This window comes from Terrapene carolina, unplaced genomic scaffold (genome assembly GCF_002925995.2).
Source record: "Terrapene carolina triunguis isolate 2854851 unplaced genomic scaffold, T_m_triunguis-2.0 Scaffold67, whole genome shotgun sequence".
Lineage (NCBI taxonomy): Eukaryota > Metazoa > Chordata > Testudines > Emydidae > Terrapene > Terrapene triunguis.
Window position 1 is genome coordinate 33,294,642 of NW_020664418.1, and position 21,911 is coordinate 33,316,552.

Below are 21,911 nucleotides of genomic sequence, written 5' to 3' on the forward strand. Positions count from 1 at the left end.
GCCAATCGCGGCCCCCACGGGCCGCGGTTCGCCGTCCCGGGCCAATGGGGGTGGCGAGAAGCGACGCGGGCGAGCGATGTGCTTGCCGCGGCTTCTCGCCGCCCCCATTGGCCCGGAACGGCGAACCGCGGCCCGTGGGGGCAGCGATCGGCCGAACCTGCCGCGTCAGCAGGTAAATAAAACTGGCCCGGCCCACCAGGGTGCTTAGCCTGGCGAGCCGCGTGCCGAACGTTGCCGACCCCTGGCTTAGAATTTGTATAATGCAGTCCAAGTTGTGGAGAAAATCTAAGACTTCATAATCCATTCCTCCTTCTTCCCATCACATCACTTTCTTGTGTGCCTGATGTTATGCTGGAGGGTAGTATTTTGTTGTATTTTAATGAGGCATAATTGCTTTTAAACAGTAGCTTTTCAGCCTTAAACCCTGATTCCGGCCCCACGGGGAGGATTATTCCTTGTGGTTAAGTGAGCAGCACTCAATTAGGCTCTCAGAAAGCATGACTGGAAGTGACTTTTCAACTAATTTATTATTATTAATAATTTTCATTTCCCCCCTAAACTAAGTAAAGACACTACTCTTCATTGAGGATTACATTTATGCTTTATTTCAAACTTCAGCTGCTTCTGTGGTAACCCTGTTCAAAAGATTTCCCTCTGCCAATGAAGAAAGCATTATTGCTGGAAAAGATTGTACTCATGTTTACCCAACCCTAAATAAATAAATAAGTAAGTATTAAGCAAATACCAAGCACAAAAAAATTCAATCCATTCCCCTAAAACATGAAGGTTTTAGAAGTTTATCTGAATGTGAAAATGAAAGAACATAATGGAAACTGTGGAATATCATGCAATACCAGATTCCCATTACAGTAAAATGAAAAATATTCCTTCAGCTGCAGGGGCTGACTATCAGTTTGCAAGTTCTCAGCAGTCCCAGCATGATTTTCTCAACTGTAATTCAATGTCATTAATCATTTGGGGGTGGGGGTGGGAGGGAGACTTTACTCAGCCAGTATCTAAGGCTTAAGTTTTTCCTTAGCCAGGATTCCTAGAAAAATCAAGAAGAAATATCCATCTATTCTGTTCCAACTTTCCCTTCTTGGCTTTCTTTCTCTCAGACTCTTCTGCTGTCCAACTGGCTGGGGCTTTTCCTACCCTGGACTCTAATTCCTCTATTCCCCCACCCAGGGTTCTCAGTGATGGCTGAAAAGCTTCTCTGAGGATCTAACCGCATTTGCCAAAATAAGGAACATCCCCATACTAAGCCCTAGTCTCTTCCCCTAGTGCCTGACTTTTTTTCTACCAGACTGTATACACCCTATGTCTGGAATCAAAGAACTGGAATACAAATATTAGTTATTTTGCTCCAAATTCCCAGTGCTCTATAGTATATTCCTAAGCACTTGGAGACCTAGAATCTTTTTACCAGCCACATCTCCACATCTTCAGCCATAACCCCTGCACCCTCATGGAGTCTGTTACACAACTGGAGCCTAAGGCTTGAATGGGGCTCCAGAGAAACAAGGTGGTCCGCCCATGAAGCTCCAATTGCAAAATCAACAGCCTAAATAAGAACAGGATGCAACAGCAAAGTGTAGGACAGAGTGGATGGAAAGACAAAGGTGACAAATTAGCACATTACATCAAAACTGTGCTATTTAAAGATTTTAAAATCTGGTTTATTTGTTAGACACAAAAATGAACTTTGTAAACACCTTGAGTAGCAAAAGGATTAACAAGGGAGGTTTAGGCTCGACATTAGGAACAACTTCCTGTCAGGGTGATTAAGCATGGGAATAAATTGCCTAGGGAGGTTGTGGAGTCTCCATCATTGGAGATTTTTAAGAGCAGGTTAGATAAACACCTGTCAGAAATGGTCTAGATAATACTCAGTCCTGCCACGAGTGCAGGGGCCTGGACTAGATGACCTTTCGAGGTCCCTTCTAGTTCTATGATTCTATGAAGATTTAATCAGGAGGAAGGAGAACAAGAGGAACAAGATTACTGGAACATAGAGCCCACTGGATGTCTATGGAATGCTATCTGAATAAGTAGCAGGCTGAGAAACAGACAGGAAGAAGAAAGTCTCTGAGAAAATGTAAGATCTGTTTTATTCACTGAACTAAAACAAAAGTGCTCTTCTCTTCCTGAATGTTGTAGAGTGTGGTATGTTTTGCAAACTGTTTCATTTGTTTTAATATGCTATTCTCTCTCTGGCTTTAATAAAGTTTGTTTTAATAAGGCTACATAAGTCTTAGAGCATTGCTTGGGAGATTTTTCATAGGCCATCCCAAAATAAGGAAACAACTCTCATTTGGAAGTCTTGCTCAAAAGGACACAGACCAAGGGTTCCTCTTTTCATAAGGTGTGTCATGTATAGAGCTGCAGTCACACTGATATTGATCTTGGTTAAGGACCCTAGATGAGATACAACTGTAGCGGATGGTAGTGACAGACCTTGATTATCTGTCGATATATGCATATAGATATTTTAATAAAACCCCAAACTATCAGGACTTACCATATGGGAACAGCAACAAATGAGGGGATTTTTGTTTATTTTGTTTTTGGTTGGTTGGCTAGTTGAGGATTTTCTCCCATCTTTTCTCTCCGTCTCTATTTTCTCCTTCTCCTTTTCTAGACTCTTTAATATAAATAAAACATTATTATGCTATTGTTTTACTTACTGAATGTAATTCCCATTACCCAGTTTTCCACATAGTATAGCTATGCATGCATTTTCGGTGTTAAAATAAAATTTTAATGGAAACAAATAAAGCGTCCCATCCATGCACACATCATTCAAAAATCACCAAGAAAGGGACTGACCTTGCTCCCACTAAAGTCAATAGCAGCCAAAGTCAACAACTTTAACAATTGTTATTTGGAACTCTTTGCCACTAGAGATTAGGGTTTGCAGATGTTTTTCTTTGTCATCAGAAATCAGAGTTTCCAGATGTTACAAGAAGTCTGTTCTAAAGAGCAACTATATTTGAACATAGGCCATAGTGCCTGGTTTCAAATATGCTCTTTTTTCCTAAACACAACCTTTTAACACCAAGCAGAGGATCTGCCACTGCCAATTTGGAAATCTCTCCATCTCAGAGCTAGGTCTGTTGCCCTTTTAAATTGAGTATTTTGTTTGTTTTTCTTAATTGAATATGGACTCAAAGAAGTTCATGTTCAAATATGATGCTCCTTCAGAAAAAACCCCAAAAAGGATGTTTTTAAAAAGGCTGGGCTTAAAAATATTACCTCTTTGAATGCAAGCTTCAGACCGTGCCTGGCCTGCCAACCTGGCAATCGGACTCACAGCAAATGGCTCATTTTTAAAGTAGTAGGTCTGCACAACATAAAAAATATTTGTACATACTTGCATTGAAAATTTTGCTATGAAAAAATGCTCAAATTGATACAAAAAGACAGAAGGGGGGCAGAAAATAGGATAAAGACAAATGAGAGGATTTGATCAGGAACTGAAAAAGAAAAATGTGCAAGAGCGAGTAGGTGGGACTACTCAAGTAAGACTTAATTGGAAGGGGAAATAACTGTGAGAAGATGCTGTACCTCTCCTGCCTTGGCCATCACCTTTCATACTATGTTCCTGCCTAACATTTACAGTCAGCTGAGGCAGGTCTATTCAGAGGGCCTGATCCAAAACCACTGAAGCTACTTTGGATTTAGTCACTTGGTTCAGTAAGGACTGGGCCAGTACAAGACTTTCTCCATCAAGAATTCCCATGTAACAGAGGAGGTCTGCAGAATTCTAGTGCTGATTGCCTTTAGGGTATGCTGCAAATCCCACTTTCCTGGGTTCTATCTGGTCATGCATTTGGGCGAGGTGATTCTTTAAATAGTTTTATATTTTATGCCCCATTCCTGCTAAAGTATATCTTTACTCACAAGAGTAGCCTTATTGAACATTATGGAGCTACTGACAGACTGAAGTTTGCAGGAGCATGCTTTTAGTTTGTATTCTTTCAAGCCTAGATACCTTTTCATAAGCCCTATGAATCAATTCCCTTTAAACTGCCAGTTCCCTGACTAAACAGTCAGTTATTTCCTAGTCAGGAATGTATTCTTCTTCTCTTTAATATATATGTCATGTGCTTTGCATTATTAATTACTGGACTGGTTATGACGTACTATTTACCTCTACCTTCAGCTTCCAGACATCGGGGTGGCTTCCCACTTCCCTGAAACTGGAACTAACGCTGCTCTGCCCCAGAGAGAAACCATGAGCGATGTTGGTAAATACGTTGCCTGCCCTCCACGGTGCAGGGGGACAGTGATGGGGCATTGCAAGTGGGTGAGGGGGTATTTGAGGCACAAAGTACCCCACTGAAGGGTGGAGGCGAGCTCTCGCCCTGCGGCGCATTAGGGGAGGAACTGCCTCCCTGAGGCGATTCTGACAGGGCAGGGGGTGCTCTTTGGGCACAGGATCCGCACCGGGGGGTGCTGGGCAGGAGGACGTTTGAGGCGTGTGTCAGCGGGGCTAGGGAGGAGAGGCAGTGCCCGGGGCTGGAGGGGTACAGTCATGCCACGCCAGGGCTCGTGTTTGGGGCCAATAGGAGAGCGAAGCGGAGAGGGAAGTCCCGTTAGCGGCCTTAACTCAGAAGCAGGGGAAGCTTTGGCGGTGGGAGCGTTAAACGGCAGCACACGCACTCATGCTCCCGCCCCCCAAGTGCGCAGCTGCGGCTCCCCAGCAGGGCTGAACCTGGGGCGGCGCGGCGCATGCGCGAGCCGGTGACGCATGAGCCGATGATAGTACGCATGCTCCGTAGCTTGGAGGAAGTAGAAGCTAATTTTCTCCTGGCGCTGGTGAGCTGCCGGTCAGCTCCGGGCGCTGCCGGTAGCGTGCGCCGGGCTCGTCTCCTCCCTGCGAGAGACCTGCTCAGCCGCTCGACTCCCGCTGCCCCGCAGCTCCGGACCCTGCCCTGGTCTCGGGGGGGGGCTCGAGAACCCACCCAGCTCTTCCAGTCCCGCCTGTAACGATATAAGGGGGGGAGGGGCCGGCCGGTCTGGGGCAACGAGTTGCCTGTGCCTGGCTGGGGGCTCCCCTGTAGGGGGGGGGAGGGACACCAGTGTAGCCTCCGTGTGGGTGGGGAGTGCCCCATGGCCAGCTCCCCGCGAGAGTGGGTGGGTTGAGGGGTCGCGTTGGAGAGTGAGCGCCCTTGGCCAAAGGGTGCCAGGCACAGGTAAGATCCTCGCCTTGCACGTGGTTTGCCGTCAGCACTTTGCAATATCGGCTATGGCGGCTGCTCTCCTAAAGCTGCTCCCTCTAGACCCAGGGGACGAAGGCACGCAAAGATGCAGGATGGGACCTGCCACGATATCCACTCTGGGAGCCGGGCTCGGATCCCCAGTTAGGATCACGGTTCCTGGCGGCTGCTGTTTGTGCACCGCCTGGCCCAGAAATGATTTGGCTGATGGTTACCTGCAGCTTGATCTGAAATGTAAAACTTCAGGTTTAGCTGCAAGCAAGTTGAAAGATCTTGTGCTGAGTGTCAGTCACTTGAAGCTTTTGGCCTGTCACCGGTTGAGAAAAGTAACAGTGAAAGTGGTCCTTAAGAACCTTGCCCTGAAAAAATCCACCCCAGAAGCAACACTACAGGAGATAATCAAAGAGCTGCTGAGAAATGTGTATGTTTCTCTTCACCATGTTGTTACTACTGCCCCAATTCCTGGAAATCCAGTGGTGTGTGTTGAAATACTGGCTGGAGATGCTTTGACAGAACAAGCTGGCCTGATAGCTCCCAAAACTAATATAAACATTAAAGAAGTAGTCACTTTAGAATGGTACAGACACTTGTCAAAGGACACCGCAAAAATTTCAGCTGCAGGAATGGATGATTTGGGCAGCTCTTTGAAAGAGATGATTGTTTTGCCTTTCCATTTTCCCAAAACCTTCAAGAAGTTGGGTCTTTCTGTCCCTCGTGGAGTACTGTTGGTGGGCCCTCCAGGTGTGGGGAAGACTCTTCTCATAAAGGCAGTTGCAAGGGAAGTGGGGGCATATTTGCTTTGTATCAGTGGTCCAGCTATATATGGCTCAAGGCCTGGAGAAAGTGAAGAGAATTTGCGAAGAGTTTTTGAACAAGGCAGGGAATTGTCCAGTGAAGGACCAACCATTCTCTTTATTGATGAAATTGACTCTTTGTGCCCTAAACGGGGAAGTTCAAACAGCATCCCTGAAAATCGTATTGTTGCTCAATTGTTAACTCTTATGGATGGCATAGGCAGTGAAAATGAGATGGTCATCATGGCAGCGACAAACAGGCCCGATGCCTTAGATCCTGCACTGAGGAGACATGGTAGATTTGACCGAGAGGTGAGCATAGCCTGTTCCTCATGTTTTGTTTTTGACACTTTAATACCATTTGTCATATTTATATTGAAAAATCGGTGAAAAAGGGCCTAGTGGTATTGTTCTGCAGTGTCAAGTCAGCTGATCGGGTTTGATGCCCTATTTCTCACTATAGATCAGTGACCTACAAAGGAGAAGAAAAAGTTACCTTTTTGCTGCTTTATAATGACGCTTGGAGGGTTTTTTCCCCATCTTGGTTTTTACATAATTGATTAAAGGTTTATATACTAAATATGTACTTAAACTGATGTAAGGCATTTAACAGTACGACACAACATTTTGATTAAAAAACTAAAATGATACAAAATTAACATGGCACACATTAAATGGATTAAACTGGCTAACTGACAATTACATTATGAGACCTGTAAATGGGGAATCATGGTCGATCAGGTTTATTTCTAGGGGGGGATTTCACAGGGATTGGTTCACATCGTCACTGATAAAATTTGCAGCTGACACAAAGATTGGGAACATGATAAATAATGAAGAAGACAGATAATTGCTCTGGATCGCATGATAAGATGGAAACAAGCAAGCAATATGAGGTTTCTTAATACAGCCAAATGTAAAATTATATATCTTGGAATAAAGAACATGGGCCATATTTACAGGATGGGGGACCCTATCTTGGGAAGCAGTGGCTGAAAAAGACTTGGGGGTCATGGTAGATAATCAGCTGAACACAAACTCCCAGTGTGACACTGGCCAAAAGGGTTAATGCAATCCTTTGACGTATAAATAGGAATATCGAGTATGAATAGGGAAGTTATTTCTGTATTTGGCCTGGTGCAACTGCTTGTGGAATACTGAAGTTCTGGTGTCCACAATTTAAGAAAGATGTTAATAACTTGGAAGGGGTTCAGAAAAGAGCTACTAGAATGATTAAAGGATTGGAAAATATGCCTTATAGTGAAAAAGTCCAGGAGCTCAATCTACTTCGTTTAAAAAAGTGGAAGTAAAGGGGTGATTGCAATCAAAAAGTTTATACAGGGCAAAAAAAAAAAAAAAAAAAAAAAAAGGAGGGAGGGCTCTTCAGTCTAGGAGACAAGTGTATAACATGATCCAGTGTCTGGAAATTGACTTTCAGACTGAAGTAAGGCATACATTTTTAACTGTGATGGTAATTTACCATTGACACAACTTATCAAGGGTTGTGGTGGATTCTCCCATCACTGAAAATTTTTGAATCAAGATTGGACGTTTTTCTGAATGAGCTGCTTCAGTTCAAACAGGGATTAATTCAGGTAAATCCTGTAAAAAGCCTGTGTTGTACAGGAGATTAGACTGGATTATCACAGTGGCTTTATAATCTGAATCTATACCCTACTTTTCCAGGAAGTCTCAATGGACACCTGCTGAATTAGTAGTCCTATTATATCAGATGTCATGCAAATGGAACCTGATTAACTGAGGCTAGGTCTACATTCAAACTATTACAAAACTGGTTATAGTTGTGAATTATTTTAACAACATTTCTGTACTTGAAAAAATCAAAGTACTTTTGCTGGTATTCATCATTTTGCTTGCTGAACTGGTGGTAGTTCTCAGCAAAGCACTTTTTTGCTAGTATAAATTGTATCTACACTAGGAGTTGTACCAGCAAAACTTCTAGGGTAGACCTGGCCACGAGAAATGAGCTAAACTGGTGGTAGCAAGAGCAGACAGTATTAGTCTTGTCTATCTTAATACATTATTGCTAACTTCTGTCAGTGTGGCACCTTTCATAAGCACTAAATCTACTTCTAAAATGTAAAAGTAGTATATTCTAGGGACTCTTTGGACTGTGCATAAATTGGTGATGTTCATGTCTAGTACAGGTAATTCTAAAATCTTCTAAGAACAGGTAGAACCATGCTAATTCACCACACACTTTATAATTTACACACAAAATTGACACTTTTTGCCACATTCATGAAAGATTAAATAGCAGAGTGCTGTAGTGAGAGCTCATTTTAGTTAATGTACTAACTTCATTATTTTTACAAAATATACCACCTTTGCTTGTGTTTCAGATCTATATCAGACATCAAATACTAACTTACAATTGTCAAAATAAATTGACAAAAAATACAGTCAGCAAAGTGATGCATCCTTGTTTCCTTTATTGTCTGTCTGTGTACTCACTAAAACCTTGAACCTGCAACAAACTCGATGCAAGGGTCTATTCCAAGATCATGGCCTAAAATCAGTAATTCACAAAGATTATCCCAGTCAGTTCAAATTTGATAAGTTCTTCCATACTGCATTCACACTTTTATCTAAATTTTCAGGATTTAACAGCATTATTAACAAGTGAAATACACAGTTTTGATTGGTTATATTTTAGCAGGTTTTCAATAATTTATGCACATTCTCTACTCAGTTTTATTTTATACTTACAGGCCGGTTGGTCCTTTTTTGTGCAGTCATATTTTCTTTATTTATTCCGTGTGTTACTTAATTGTACAGAGATTAGCTTTATTTAACAGGGCATAGAGTAATCATTCTCCATGGGTTTTTTTATCTGATGTGTGTCTTGTACAGTTTTTAAATAGAAAAATATTATCAGTAGCCTCTTGTGTTCTAATGTTGCAAGGAAGTGATTATTTCACTATTAAATCTCCTTTTGATTAATCTTTCAAATATGACTTTAGATCAGGGGTCGGCAACGTTCGGCACGCAGCTCGCCAGGGTAAGCACACTAGCGGGCCGGGCCAGTTTATTTATCTGCTGACGCAGCAGGTTTGGCCGATCGCGGCCCCCACTGGCCGCGGTTCGCCGTCCCGGGCCAATGGGGGTGGCGGGAAGCTGCGGCCAGCACATCCCTCAGCCCGCGCCGCTTCCCGCCGCCCCCATTGGACCGGGACGGCGAACCGTGGCGAGTGGGGACCGCGATCGGCCGAACCTGCTGCGTCAGCAGGTAAATAAACTGGCCCGGCCCGCTAGGGTGCTTACCCTGGCGAGCCGCGTGCCAAACGTTGCCGACCCCTGTTTTAGATACTAGGTGGCATTTTTTTTGTAAAACATCTATTCGTTGAAATGCTACTAACCTGGAAAATTAAATAAGTGTAAATGAAAAGTACTTGTATCATGCTATATATTTTCAGAGTATTATAGAGCCATTAATTAGACCCTTGTGAAACAGTGTAAAAAGAGGAGAATTTGCATGAGGGTGTCTAAAATACAGACAACATAAGTGACTTATCTAGGGCTACAGAGTGAGAGAGAAATATAACAAAACACTGATAAATTTCCATTTATTGTATTTGTTTTAGGTTATCGTTGGGACACCAACACTTAAACAGAGAAGGTCTATTCTACAGTTGATTACTTCTAATATGCCTATTTCCACTGATGTTGATTTGATCAACCTAGCAGAAATGACAACTGGATATGTTGGAGCTGATCTTACGGCACTCTGCAGAGAAGCTGCTATGCAGGCTGTCCTCCACAGCTGTTTGGTAAGGAGTCAGATTAAACAAGAAAGATGTCATTATTCACATTTATCACTTTTCCCCACTAATATCACTCTACTTTAATATATAAAATGAATAATTCAGGGATGATAATATTCAAAATAAGCTAGCAAACATGTTATAGATGTAATTATAAGCTTTGCTATGGTCTTTCAATCCAATCACCAAGTGACTGCCAACTCCTTGAGTGTAAAGGTAACGTGGAATATCTTTAGTCTCTCCATGAGCTTTTTAGTGTCGTACAAGGCAGAGAATATAAGTTTTTAATTGAAGAGCAAATTCTATACTTTTTTTCCACCTAAGGTCTCTCTTGTAAGCTACAGGCAATTTATATAAAAATCTGTTTCTTAGTAAGGTGAGCCATGTAGTAGTTTGTGTTGTGGTTTGCACAAATAGAGACTTATTTTGTTTGTCTAATATTACATGACATATTGGCCTGAAGAGAACAGTTACAAATGCCCATGGTGCAGCATTTCTGGGATGTTGTAGATATAGATCTCAGGGAAGCATTATTTGTTAATCTTTCTTCCCCCTCAGTCAGGACTGCTAGGAGAAGGGGAGCAAAGGCTTCAGTTGCTCCCTTGTTCATCAAGGTGGAGTGGAGGGTCAGAAAAGAAGTCAAGGAGTGCTTCTGTGCGATCGAGATCCAGAATATCTCTGGAATCATAGAAACTATGGGAGATGCTGGTGCACTTTACTCTCCTCCCCGGGTGGTGATAACAGGGGAACATTTTATTTGTAGAACCTCCATCACCATCGATCCTGTACAAAAATGTAAAATGATCATTAAAATAAAGTTGAGCCCAGTAGCCCTGACAGAAGCAGCCATTCTGTCAAAAGATGGTCAAAGAAAAAATAAACCAAATTGCTGGCCTCTGTGCTGTGTACACTGACAACTCTTCTGCAAAGTGCAGCTTATTACATTTTATTATGAAATCTGTAGACTTCAGCAAACATGATATAGGGGGCAGCTTGCCAGGCTGCAGGAGACTCTCCACTGGAGGGAAGGAAGAAGGTCCAATAGCTCGCAGACAATGGGGTTTTTAGCCCTGTGCTGAATTTCTCCACTATGATATAGAGAATACAGTGTCCCTCAGATTCATGCTCTGCCTGTAGAGCTGTGTCTAGCCAGCGTTTCTCAAATGCGGCCACCAGGGGCTTTTCTTGTGGCCACAGCCTCCTGGACAGTGATGTGGGACAGGGCAAAGCAGTGGCCCCTCCCCTGAGGCTGCCAGCAGGGGTTGGGTCCTGCTCCCTTCTGGAGAGACAAATGCTGGAGTAGCAGGCTGCTAGTGAGTTCCCCACCTTCCCTGGGGTCCCATCCATTACCTCTTGGCCCCCCCATCCATTCTCCCCATTGCCTCTGGCTCCCACTGCCACTGTACCCACCTCCCCATCCAGGGCTTAATTTGTCCCTGGGCTTGCCAGCGCTGAGTAAGTCTTCTGCTGTGAAAAGTGATATCTGTATGTTTGTTAATATCACTTTTCGCAGCAGTAGACTTACTAGCTAGCAAGTCTTTAAAAAGGCAACCCAAAACACACAATAAACAAGAACAAAAAAGACAAGAACATGCAAAGCACCTTATTTGTGTTTCTGTTCTGTTTAGTTCCAATAAAGAATAGAGACAAGTATACATTATTTTTATTATTGAGTCTGCAAAAAATCCCAACATAAATAAATTGGAATTATTTGGACATGTATATGTGCATATTTATTTCTGTCTTTCCTAAACTTAATTAGGAATTTTAGTTAAAATGTTAACAGCGGCCACCAGCAAGAGTTGGTGGCCGCACTCTGAGGCCACCAAAAAATTTGTTGAGACCCCCTGGCTATATTATGAAACTTGGTAACCCTAAGTCACCACTAGGTGGTAGCAGCAGTGGAAGCTACTAGTAATGTAGACAGGACTCGTGTGGGGAATTTTTAGGTGACATGGTAGGAAACATCCGAGTCCTGTTTAACTTAAAGCGTCTACCTCAGGTGTCATTTGAGGAACTGCATTGGTGGTGAATTATGGCTACAAAGTTTTCTAATGTAGACAAGAAGAATATGCAGAGCATTGAACAATACCAGAGATCAGCCTGGCCTTCGATGAGATTTAGCATGAACCGAGGATGAAAAATAGATCCATAATCCAAGATTTTTGCAAACCTGTATTCTATAGAATGTTTGAGGTGAGGGGATATGTGATGATTGGGTCTACAAATTTACCCTAGTTGTGAGCTTAACTCTAAAAAGTACATGAAAATTCATAAGAGACCACAGTAGCCTAAAACAACAAATGTTGATGGGAAAAGTTATGAATAGGAAACAGACTGAATTAGTCCAAACAAAAGGTCCTACTGATATAACGCAAGGACTGTATTAAGAGCATGCCTGGTAAACAAGAAAAGTATGAAACCAGAAATCAACGGACCAAAACTGGTTTTTCAGAAAGTAGCCTAATTGGTGGACAAAATAATAAATGGATGGGCTGTTTTGCACACAATTTCCTTTGTGAATCCTTAAAGAAAGAGACTTTGTGAGGAAAAAATTAGTTACTAGAACAAGCTCTACCATGATGGCTATCATCCCCATTGTTTCCTGGGACCCTGATCCGGGCCAGAGAGAGGGACCTATATGACATTACCAGCTCCAGCTGAATCCCAAACACCATCTGGGATCCAACAACAGCAGCTCCAGTCCATCTCAACTAACTTCTCTTTTTCCCAAAAGGACAGTTATTGCCATCTTTGATATCTAAAAGAATGTCAAAAAAGGGGATTCTCCGTCTGAAGACTTTCTCCAGCTAAAAGTAAAGGGAGCAAGAGACACTGTTAAAATGATAGCCTTATATAATATTTTACATTTCAAATGCTTTAACTGTTTTTCCTTTGTTTTATTAAAGGTTAAAAGGATTTTTAATGGAGTATGTGCCAGGGTACTAAACAGACTGAGGTCTCTGTATACCAAACCCCAGACTTTATTTAACACTGTTTAATGTTGGACAGTGACTGGGTTATGTTAATGCCTTTGGTCCATATATTCAATCTAAATGCATTCTGCTGTATATACTGGAACAGATGCCTGAATAAATGGGAGGGAGCTAGGAATCCTGTAGGTAGTGACCCTAAACCCTGGGTTTATCAACAGCTTCCCTCACTAGAGTCCCATATGGCAGAACTAGAGTAGATTCAGGAGAAAAGCAAAGATACTCTCTCAAACATCAGTTCCTTTCAAAAGTGTCCAGCCCTGTGCCATAACAAAAAATGTATCCAGCCACAATGAATGCACACTATTTTGTTGGTATGTGTTTGTACTTGTGTCTGTCATATGTAAACTCTTTAAAATAGGGGTTCTCTTCTTTGTCAGTTACATTTGGCATATTGTAAAATGCTGTGGACATCTAATGTAACTATATAAATTATTAATGATGCAAAGGAAGAAAGTGCTTTCCTTTTTTATTTGTTCTTTGTGCATTTCTTCAGGATTCAGTTCGTACGTTGATTAAAATGGCAGATTTCCATGAAGCTTTTAAAAAGATTCAGCCATCTTCCTTTCGAAGCAGTGTTGGACTAACTGACTTTAAACCTGTTACCTGGGAACAAATTGGTGGTCTTGAAGATGTGAAATTAAAGTTAAAACAGGTAGAGTGCAGAACACATTTAAACAAAACTGTAATTTCTCCCATCTACCTCAAACTGTTCTATACACTGCAGAATTGAAAAGTGTTCTTATGGGAATTGTATTGGTCTTCAATTCGTATTTAAAATGTTATTCCTAATTACTTAAAAATATTAAAGCACATTTTTGTATTTTCTTAAATCAAACTAAAATTGCCTATACACAGGCTCTGGCACCTTGTGAGTAATTAAATTTACAATCTCAAAATATCACCCAGGAGCATACCATAGTAAATTAACACATCAGCCAGTAGAGGGCAGTTACTGCAGCAGCATATACCCATCTCATTCCAACTACCCTCTAGTCTATACATTTTGGCTATTTCAGACCAGAGGGGAAATGAGTTCCAGAGTCAACCAATGTGCCCTCTCAGAGAATGCCGTACCCACTGCCCTATCTCCTTTATAACAAAGAGGGTCAAATTGGAGTGTGTCCGTTGACCTCAGCTGTGGTAATGCAGCAAGGTAAAGAGCAGTATTGTGACCAGTAGTTTTATTGGCTAATGTGTGACTAGATACATCACTGCAAATGTTTCATCCTTTCTGTATTTACAGAGTATTGAGTGGCCTATGAAGTTTCCTCAGGCTTTTGTGAGGATGGGACTGTCTCAGCCAAAGGGTATTCTCCTATATGGGCCACCAGGATGTGCCAAAACCACTCTGGTGAAGGCTGTGGCCACAAGCTGCCATTGTTCCTTTCTTTCTGTTAGTGGTGCTGACCTTTTTTCACCTTATGTTGGAGATTCAGAGAAGATTTTGTCTCAGGTTTGGTTTTTAATCACATATGATGTATAATTTGCTTATTTTTGTATAAAGTATTCATCACTCCTATGTTTTGCTTTTTAAGACGTTAAGGCCTGATTCTCCTCTGGTCTAAACGGATACAGCTCAATTGACTTCAGAGGAGCTATTGCCATTTACATCTGCTGAGCATATGTCCCTAAGTTATATTTCAAACTAATTTCTTTAATCTACCTATTGTGTATGGCTTTTTGTTCTTTGGTTGACCTTAGTATTAAGTTAGGCACCTAGAGTCTGCTAAACAGTCAATGTAAACCAGATTGGTCTCCATTGAGTGTTTGTAAATAAATATTTAAATATTTAAAATATTTTTAAATATTTGTAAATAAATATTTAAAATGAATTAATTAAGTAAAAGTATAGAAAATCTATAACAAGTGTTTTCAGTTGACATGGTGGAACTTATACATGCATTACAACATTCTACATTTATTTTATGAACCTAATAAAAGGTTTTTCGCCAAGCAAGAGCACATACTCCAGCAATAATATTCCTGGATGAGATTGATTCTATCCTAGGATCTCGATCAGCCTGCAAAACTGGACATGGTGCCCCAGAGAAGGTTCTGTCTGTCCTTCTTAATGAATTAGATGGTGTTGGCATTAAAGTCACAGAGAGAAGAGGAAATAAATTACAGCTTGAAGGTGATTGTCAAGAACAAAATGAAAAGGAGAGACAGGTATGTACACTCGCATATATAGGAAGAAGGTTAGTTTTTATTGCTAAAGTGCTCCAGAAGTTTAAACCATTGGCTTTCACAGATTAAAACATTACCTTTCTGCTGCCTTTGACAACTTCTTGATAGTATCCAGTATTTTCTTTTACATACAACATTGGAGATAACTAACATGCTCCTGCTATGCTGTTAAAATGGATTTCAAGGTGGTAGGGTTACATCTTCACCCCCATTCTGGCATACTGAAGAACCTTCCATCACCACCACAATTTTATCCTTACACATGCTTCATTCTTTTTAGTTTCCTTTATTTTCATCTGTAATTTTTTTCTCTCCCTCAATTTTTGTGATACAACACCTCTGAGTACCTTTAAAACTTCTCCTTTACTCCCTCTGCATGTTAGAATATCATAATTCTGAATTCTTAGAGCAGCAGACTTTGTACATTATTAACCCCTTGTTATTTAGTTATCCTCTTTTGTTTCATTTGCTGATAGCATATTTTCTGCCTTTTTCAGTAGGAGTCCTGTCTCTGAAATTTTCACTAGAGCATTTTAACAGCATTGACTTCTTTTACTAACTTGTAATTGCTCTGTCCCCATGTAGTCTGCTTTTAACTACCTAAGCTGACCTTTATTCATTGCATGTGATCTTAATTTTATTTAAATATTTATTTTAAACTATTCCTGATTACATTTAAGGAATTATGTAAATAAATAATAGTCACCTATTCCCCATTACTGGGTATATATTTCATCATTGTAAATTTCTGTGACTTCCCAGTTTATGGTGTCAGATTTATTGCTACTATAATGAACACACAATACATGTTTTAATAAACTTTTTAGTACTTGTAGCCATTTTAAACAGTTATATAAACCCTTGAAAATGTTGTATGATACTGCAGTCTTACGTCTTCTCTGCACTCAATCTGACACACACAATCTTGCTAGACTCTGACCACAAGAAAGTTCCATATGCATTACCAGAATGGATATTGATTCTTCTTTATTGTATTACATATTGGTATCTTGACCTACACAAAGTAGAAACATTTGTAGTGAAAAGGAAAGTGACTACATATGGATATATGCATTTATTCTTTGTATTGCCTCTCTTTTTCTCCTCTTAGTTGACACTTATAAATTATACTTGTCCTGTAGCCCAAAGCATATAAAACACTGTATACCCATCTAATTTGCTGCATATATAATCTCATTCAGATAGAGTTTCAAGAAGTTTTGAACAAAGATGTCATGATAGTCGCTGCAACAAATAGACCAGACAAGTTGGATGATGCCTTGTTGCGCCCTGGAAGGTTAGACAAGATCATCTATATTCCACCTCCAGATCAGAAGGTAATGCATTATAAATCTGTACACAAATTTAAATAGAGGTGTGAAGTTGTAGGTATACTATTTCTTAACAACAACAAAAAGAGGCATAGTACTATAATGTATGTAAGAGTGTGTTGCTGTTTGCACTGAAGATTAACTACTAAATGTCTAGCTTTTAAAATAAATATGAAAGCAGCATGGATTATAAAATATCATTTAAATGTATATAAAAATGTACACCCTTCAGACACTTTGACCAAGGCACAGGCATTTCTGGCATTTCCTGACTTTTGAATGCTTGATGATGATATATTTGCAAAATCAAGCATTCAGAAGTTAGGAAGTGCCAGAATTGCCTGTGCTTAGGTCAGTTTATATTACAGTAACTCATCACTTAAAGTTGTCCTGGTTAATGTTGTTATGTTGCTGATCAATTAGAAAACATGCTTGTTTAAAGTTGCGCAATGCTCCATTATAATGTTGTTTGGTAGCCGCCTGGTTTGTCCACTGCTTGCAGAAAGAGCAGCCTCTTGGAGCTGGTGGGGGCTTGGAACCAGTGTGGACTGGCAGCCCCACTATCAGCTCCCCTAAGTTTTCTGTGCACAATTACCAGGCAGTTCAGGTGTCCCTCCCACCACTGCCATGTGCTGCTCCTGCCCTCTGCCTTGGAGCTGCTCCCTGGAGCTGTGTAAGGGGGGGAGAGGGAAGAAGAGTGCTGATGTCAGGGTGTCCCCTGCTCCTGTACCCCCATCTCCACAGAGCGGGGGGGACACCACAGGGCTCAGGACAGAGGGAGCTTGCTGGCAGCAGCTGCTGTCTCAACTTGCTTATCTACCTAAAAAGGCAGTGTACTTAGAGTGGGGTCAGTGTATTTAAAGGAGTAATGCGCGTCTCTCTCTCTCTCTTTCTCACACACGTGGTGTGTGTCTCTGTCTCTCTCTGCCATGCTGTCTCCCCTCCTTCCATTCGTGCTGCCTTGTAGAGTGTGAGGCTACATTAACAACAATGTGTTAAGCCTTGAGGGCTCAGCCGAGTGCTAGTTCATCATTTAGCAGTAAGGCATTCCCTGGGAAATATCCCACCCTCTTACTTCACCACCTCAAGCAAGCTTCACAATCATCATTCCTGTGTACAGTATTAAATTGTTTGTTTAAAGCTTATATCGTGTGTATATATGTGTGTGTGTGTGTGTGTGTATATATATATATATATATATATATATATATATATATATAAAATATATAAAATAAAAATATATATAAAAATATAGTCTTTTGTCTGGCAAAAAAAAATTCCCTGGAAGATTAAAATGTTGGTAAAGGTATAAGCAACTGAAGAAAGTGACTTAAAATGGAAAGTATTAGACAACCTTAACCATTAGCATTGCTGCGAGATCTTGCCAACTCCCTACTAAAAAAAACCACCACCAACCAACATAGCATGTATAGTTGAGCATTCTACATTCTTTTGGGGTTTTCTTTGTCTTGCATTCGAGTTCTTCATATAGCCTGTACCAAGTTAGGGGTGGGAGCACAAAGGTACAAAAGAAAACCAAAAAAAAAAAGGCAGCAAGATCCAGTGATTCATGATTTTAAGAAGTCATGAGATGATGTAAAAATTGTTGCAATTGGTGAGGATATTGCTGCAAAACTATAGCTTAGTGTTCTACAGACCAGTAAGATACCTGGCAGCCCAACTAGATTTTCATTCAGAGTGCTAGTGTTCAGAATTCAAGTCAAGATGCCCTATTGAGTATTCGTTATTGAGCTTTGCCAATAAAATATTTTCAACTGCTGTCTTACTGTCCACCTTGAATGCATCATATGATTACTCTGTGGTAAACTGGGTTTTTGTTTCTTGGCAGTCATTTGTCACAAGTAGAATATTTGTTTGTGACTGTAGTATATTTGAGTTTAGAATTTGCAGAGTAAAGTACTAGCCAACATGAGTAAAGGTGGCAGAAAATAGGCCTAAACAAGTACTCTTAATAAAACAAATAGTACCTAAGTGACTATCCTTTGTCTTTTGTAATGTGCTTGTATCATAGGGAAGGCTTTCTATTTTGAAAATTTGCACAGAAAAAATCCCAATAGATTCTGATGTGTCATTAGAACACCTAGCAGTTCAAACCAAACTCTTTTCTGGAGCCGATATTGAAAATCTCTGCAAGGAGGTAAGGAGTTTTTTGTTTAATCAGTGAAGTAAGCTGTAAGTGAGTACTTTAGATGAAGAGAGGCCAAATTATAGAATATTCTAAGACATTTGGTACTTTTCCTCAATTTTTAATGAAAAGGGTAAGACAAATGAGCAAAATTTTATACCAGCTGAGTGAAAAACATATGTTGTACCAGTAAAATACACCCAGTAAATAAGGGCTCTATTAGTACTGAAGTTGAACTAAGTGCAAAATTAGAATAAATTGCTCCTGTGGAGACACCCAGAAGAAGCAGAAGACAGTTTGTGGAGCCTGGAAACTCTCCCTGCAGGAGATTGTATGGAGAAGGCAGATGATGCAACTTTACTAACTTGGATTTTTGGGGAGGAGGGTAAATCCCGTCCTGCAGAAAGATAGTTCTAGTCCCTCTCCTCCTGTCAAGAGCTCCTATCCTTGGACAAACACACAGTGCTCAAAACCACCTTCAAATAGTGCAAGTAAGGAGCCTGAATTATTTCTGTTTAGTAGAAACAACTTAGGCACATATCCACTGCGTAAGGAGATGAGCATGCTGTGAGGAGTGCCTTCTCTTCCTGTGTCCCAGACCCGCCCCTCTGATAATCATAGAGCACGTTGGGAGCATGCTACCAAAGTGGCTCTGCCCCTCTTACCTGCATTTACCAGAATCTGTAAATCTGTTTACTCTCTCTTTGAAGCAGAGAGTAGCATTTAAAAGAGTGAATGAAAAGCAACATGGGTTAACTTACAAAAAAGAAAAAATGATGCCAAACAAACCTGACAGATTTGACAGTATTTCAGGTTAGTTGGAGTAAGGGACTACTTAAATTCTGGAGCAAGTACTAATCTTCTTACTTTCCTTTTCAAAGCCTTACTTAAAATCCAGATAAATTGCTCCCGTGTACTACACATCATAGAACTTATTGCTGAAATTAACATTGATAAATCGGGAAGAAAAAGAATAGGGCAAGGGAGATGTGTCCACAAATATTTGAGGTAATGTATTTGAGGAAGGAGGAGGTTAGGTAGAATATCTGAATAATTAAGTGACCAAGGATATGTCTTCTAGCCCAATCAACTAGATGCAGTAAGTGAAACAGTATTAACTGAATTTGGAATAGAAGAATAGAGAAGGCAAACTAACATTTGTATTATCTGATAAATTGACTTCATTTGATGTTTACCTATTGTTTTTTTTAATCTTGAATCATACAGTACTGTGTCAAAACACTGGACTAATGTTCATTTTTATTTTTAAGTTTTGAAAAGATTGATTTGTAAAATCGTGCTTTTTTTTTTAAGGCTGCTTTGCAGGCATTACAAGAGAATGGACTTGAAGCAACTAGTGTGAAACATGAGCATTTTGTAAAATCACTGAAGACTGTAAAACCATCATTAACCCTCACAGATTTGGATTTTTATGAAAAATTATTTAATAAGGAAGTATCCTCTTAAACCAGAAAAATCTGAAGAATGACATGCAAAAATTGGTGGGTTTTTTTTAATCTGTTATATAATCTTTTATAAATGCATGATTTTGTATAACAATTCTTCTAAAAGTGACCTGCAAAGGGCAGAAAAGTTTTATGGTACCCATTTTCCCTACATTACTGTATAGAAAGAAGGATTGAAAGGCTATATATATTCATTCTGCTGGTTTTTGACATAGAAGTATTAAGCATGGTCTTCCATAGGACCTTCCACCTCTGCGTCCCAGTCAGTCAGCACTTCTGTGAGCCAGAATGCAGCTCTTAAGACCAGTACCAGTAAGAGATCTGACACAGTCTGAGAGGCCATCCACAACCGCCAGAAATCTTTGAGGATTTACACTGCCTGAAAGCTGCCTTTAACTGAAGGCACAAGGTTATTAAATCTTAAATTAAGATTCATTTTTTCCAAACCATTAGATGATTGAATTAAGTAGGTGTTAACAAAATTAGATTTTTAAAGTCTGAATAATAGTCACTTCTCATCTCAGTAAGATTTTTACTACTTTTGTACTATAATGTTATGATCCTACTAGCTCCCAGTGGTGCATGAATAGTCTAAACTAGACAAGAACTAAATATCTAGTGCAAAGAAGAAAGCTTTTAGAAAAAATAACCTTTCATGCCATATTTATACTTTAAAAAGAAATAAAAAGGGGAATAAATTACTTTTTTCTCGTGCTGTTCACCTTTCACATAAGGCTATATTTGCAATCATCATTTGAAACAGATTTTTTTTCCCTATGGACTGCAACTTGTATTATCTTGTATGTGTGCTGCTTTTTAATATTGTATTATAGTTTTCTGGTTTTGTATGTAATATAGCAAGGTTTTACTTGTTCTAGATTACAAAAATCTTTCACATTAAAGGAAAAATAAAAGTTAAAATCTTGTTTGCATTAAATATAATAGTATTTTAAAAGTACTGAATTTTTCAGACAGCATTCTTCTGATTGAGGCCTGTTATTGATGTAAACGAAACTTGAATGGCAGAGACTTGCTTAATTTTTGGGTCCCTTACACTGTAGCTATTACATACTTTTCCACATAGCAGGTTGATTTGGACTATACTTTAGTCTGAATTGTAAGCCAACCCTTTCACAAATCAAAAAAGTCTTTATTCAGTAATAAGCTCTATCCTGCATGATAAAGTCTCTTTCTTAGGGCTTATTTGACAGTTTAACAAAATTGAATTTCCAAGTGTAGATGAGCCCTTAGATTAAAACTGTAAGATATATATTAGGCTGCTACAGACTTGCTTTTGTTTCAAACAGTATATGTTTAACTCCTATAAGGACTCCTTTCTTGTTGTCCCTCAGCTCCCAAAATCAGATTGACAGTGCAGCGGATATGTACTATGGTTATGAATACTGTAGGAATTGCTACATCTTGATCTATGAATATTGATATGCAATAATGGTATGAACACTGTATATGTGACTAGGTCAGTGAGGGGAAGATCTTCTTGTACTGGGTTATAAGACTGTCCTGTGTGAATGCACTGTGCTAACTTGAACTTGGCTTAGTGGAATGTTTTATATGCCTATAATGCTTGAATTCAATGGGAACTGTACAGGACTGCAATATAATGACTTCCCAGATAAGAATACCTACATACACACTAAAAGGACAGTGGAGGACAGCTGTTAGACATAGGGATCCTACATTTAGTCTCCAACATGCCGTAAATCTTGTTTTGCCAGGCTGGGAACTAGAGAGCAAAAGATTAAAGAGTTAAAAAGCCGGGGGGGGGGGGGGGGGGGGAGGGGACTAATCAGTGAGCGGTCTAAAAAGACAGGCGGTATAGAGCAACCAAGGAAGGAAGGAGTCCAGAGGAACTGGGCATTCTGAGATTCACAGAATGGTAAGCATTAGGAGAAAGTAGGCATGGACTTTATTCTGATTTATAGTTTTTAAAATGTTTAATCTGAAATGGTTTTGTTCTAAATAA

General features: G+C 40.1%; 1 protein-coding gene across 2 annotated transcripts in view; it reads left to right on the top strand.

Moving 5' to 3' along the window:
- The first annotated feature begins 5,045 nt into the window (after window positions 1-5,045).
- The window catches only part of SPATA5L1 (spermatogenesis associated 5 like 1), a 17,672-nt gene continuing 806 nt past the window's right edge, over window positions 5,046-21,911 (top strand). Inside the window, exons 1-9 of one of the 2 annotated variants that reach the window (XM_024193907.3) lie at window positions 5,046-6,328; window positions 9,622-9,807; window positions 13,291-13,449; window positions 14,041-14,250; window positions 14,739-14,966; window positions 16,187-16,321; window positions 18,348-18,473; window positions 19,776-19,963; window positions 20,092-21,669. In XM_024193907.3, the coding sequence (XP_024049675.1) occupies window positions 5,252-6,328; window positions 9,622-9,807; window positions 13,291-13,449; window positions 14,041-14,250; window positions 14,739-14,966; window positions 16,187-16,321; window positions 18,348-18,473; window positions 19,776-19,928 (2,274 nt within the window). In that variant the 5' untranslated portion in view covers window positions 5,046-5,251 and the 3' untranslated portion in view covers window positions 19,929-19,963; window positions 20,092-21,669. Of the gene's footprint in view, window positions 6,329-9,621; window positions 9,808-13,290; window positions 13,450-14,040; window positions 14,251-14,738; window positions 14,967-16,186; window positions 16,322-18,347; window positions 18,474-19,775; window positions 19,964-20,091; window positions 21,670-21,911 lie in introns of those variants that run through there. The other variant, XM_024193906.3, reaches the window with a different exon arrangement.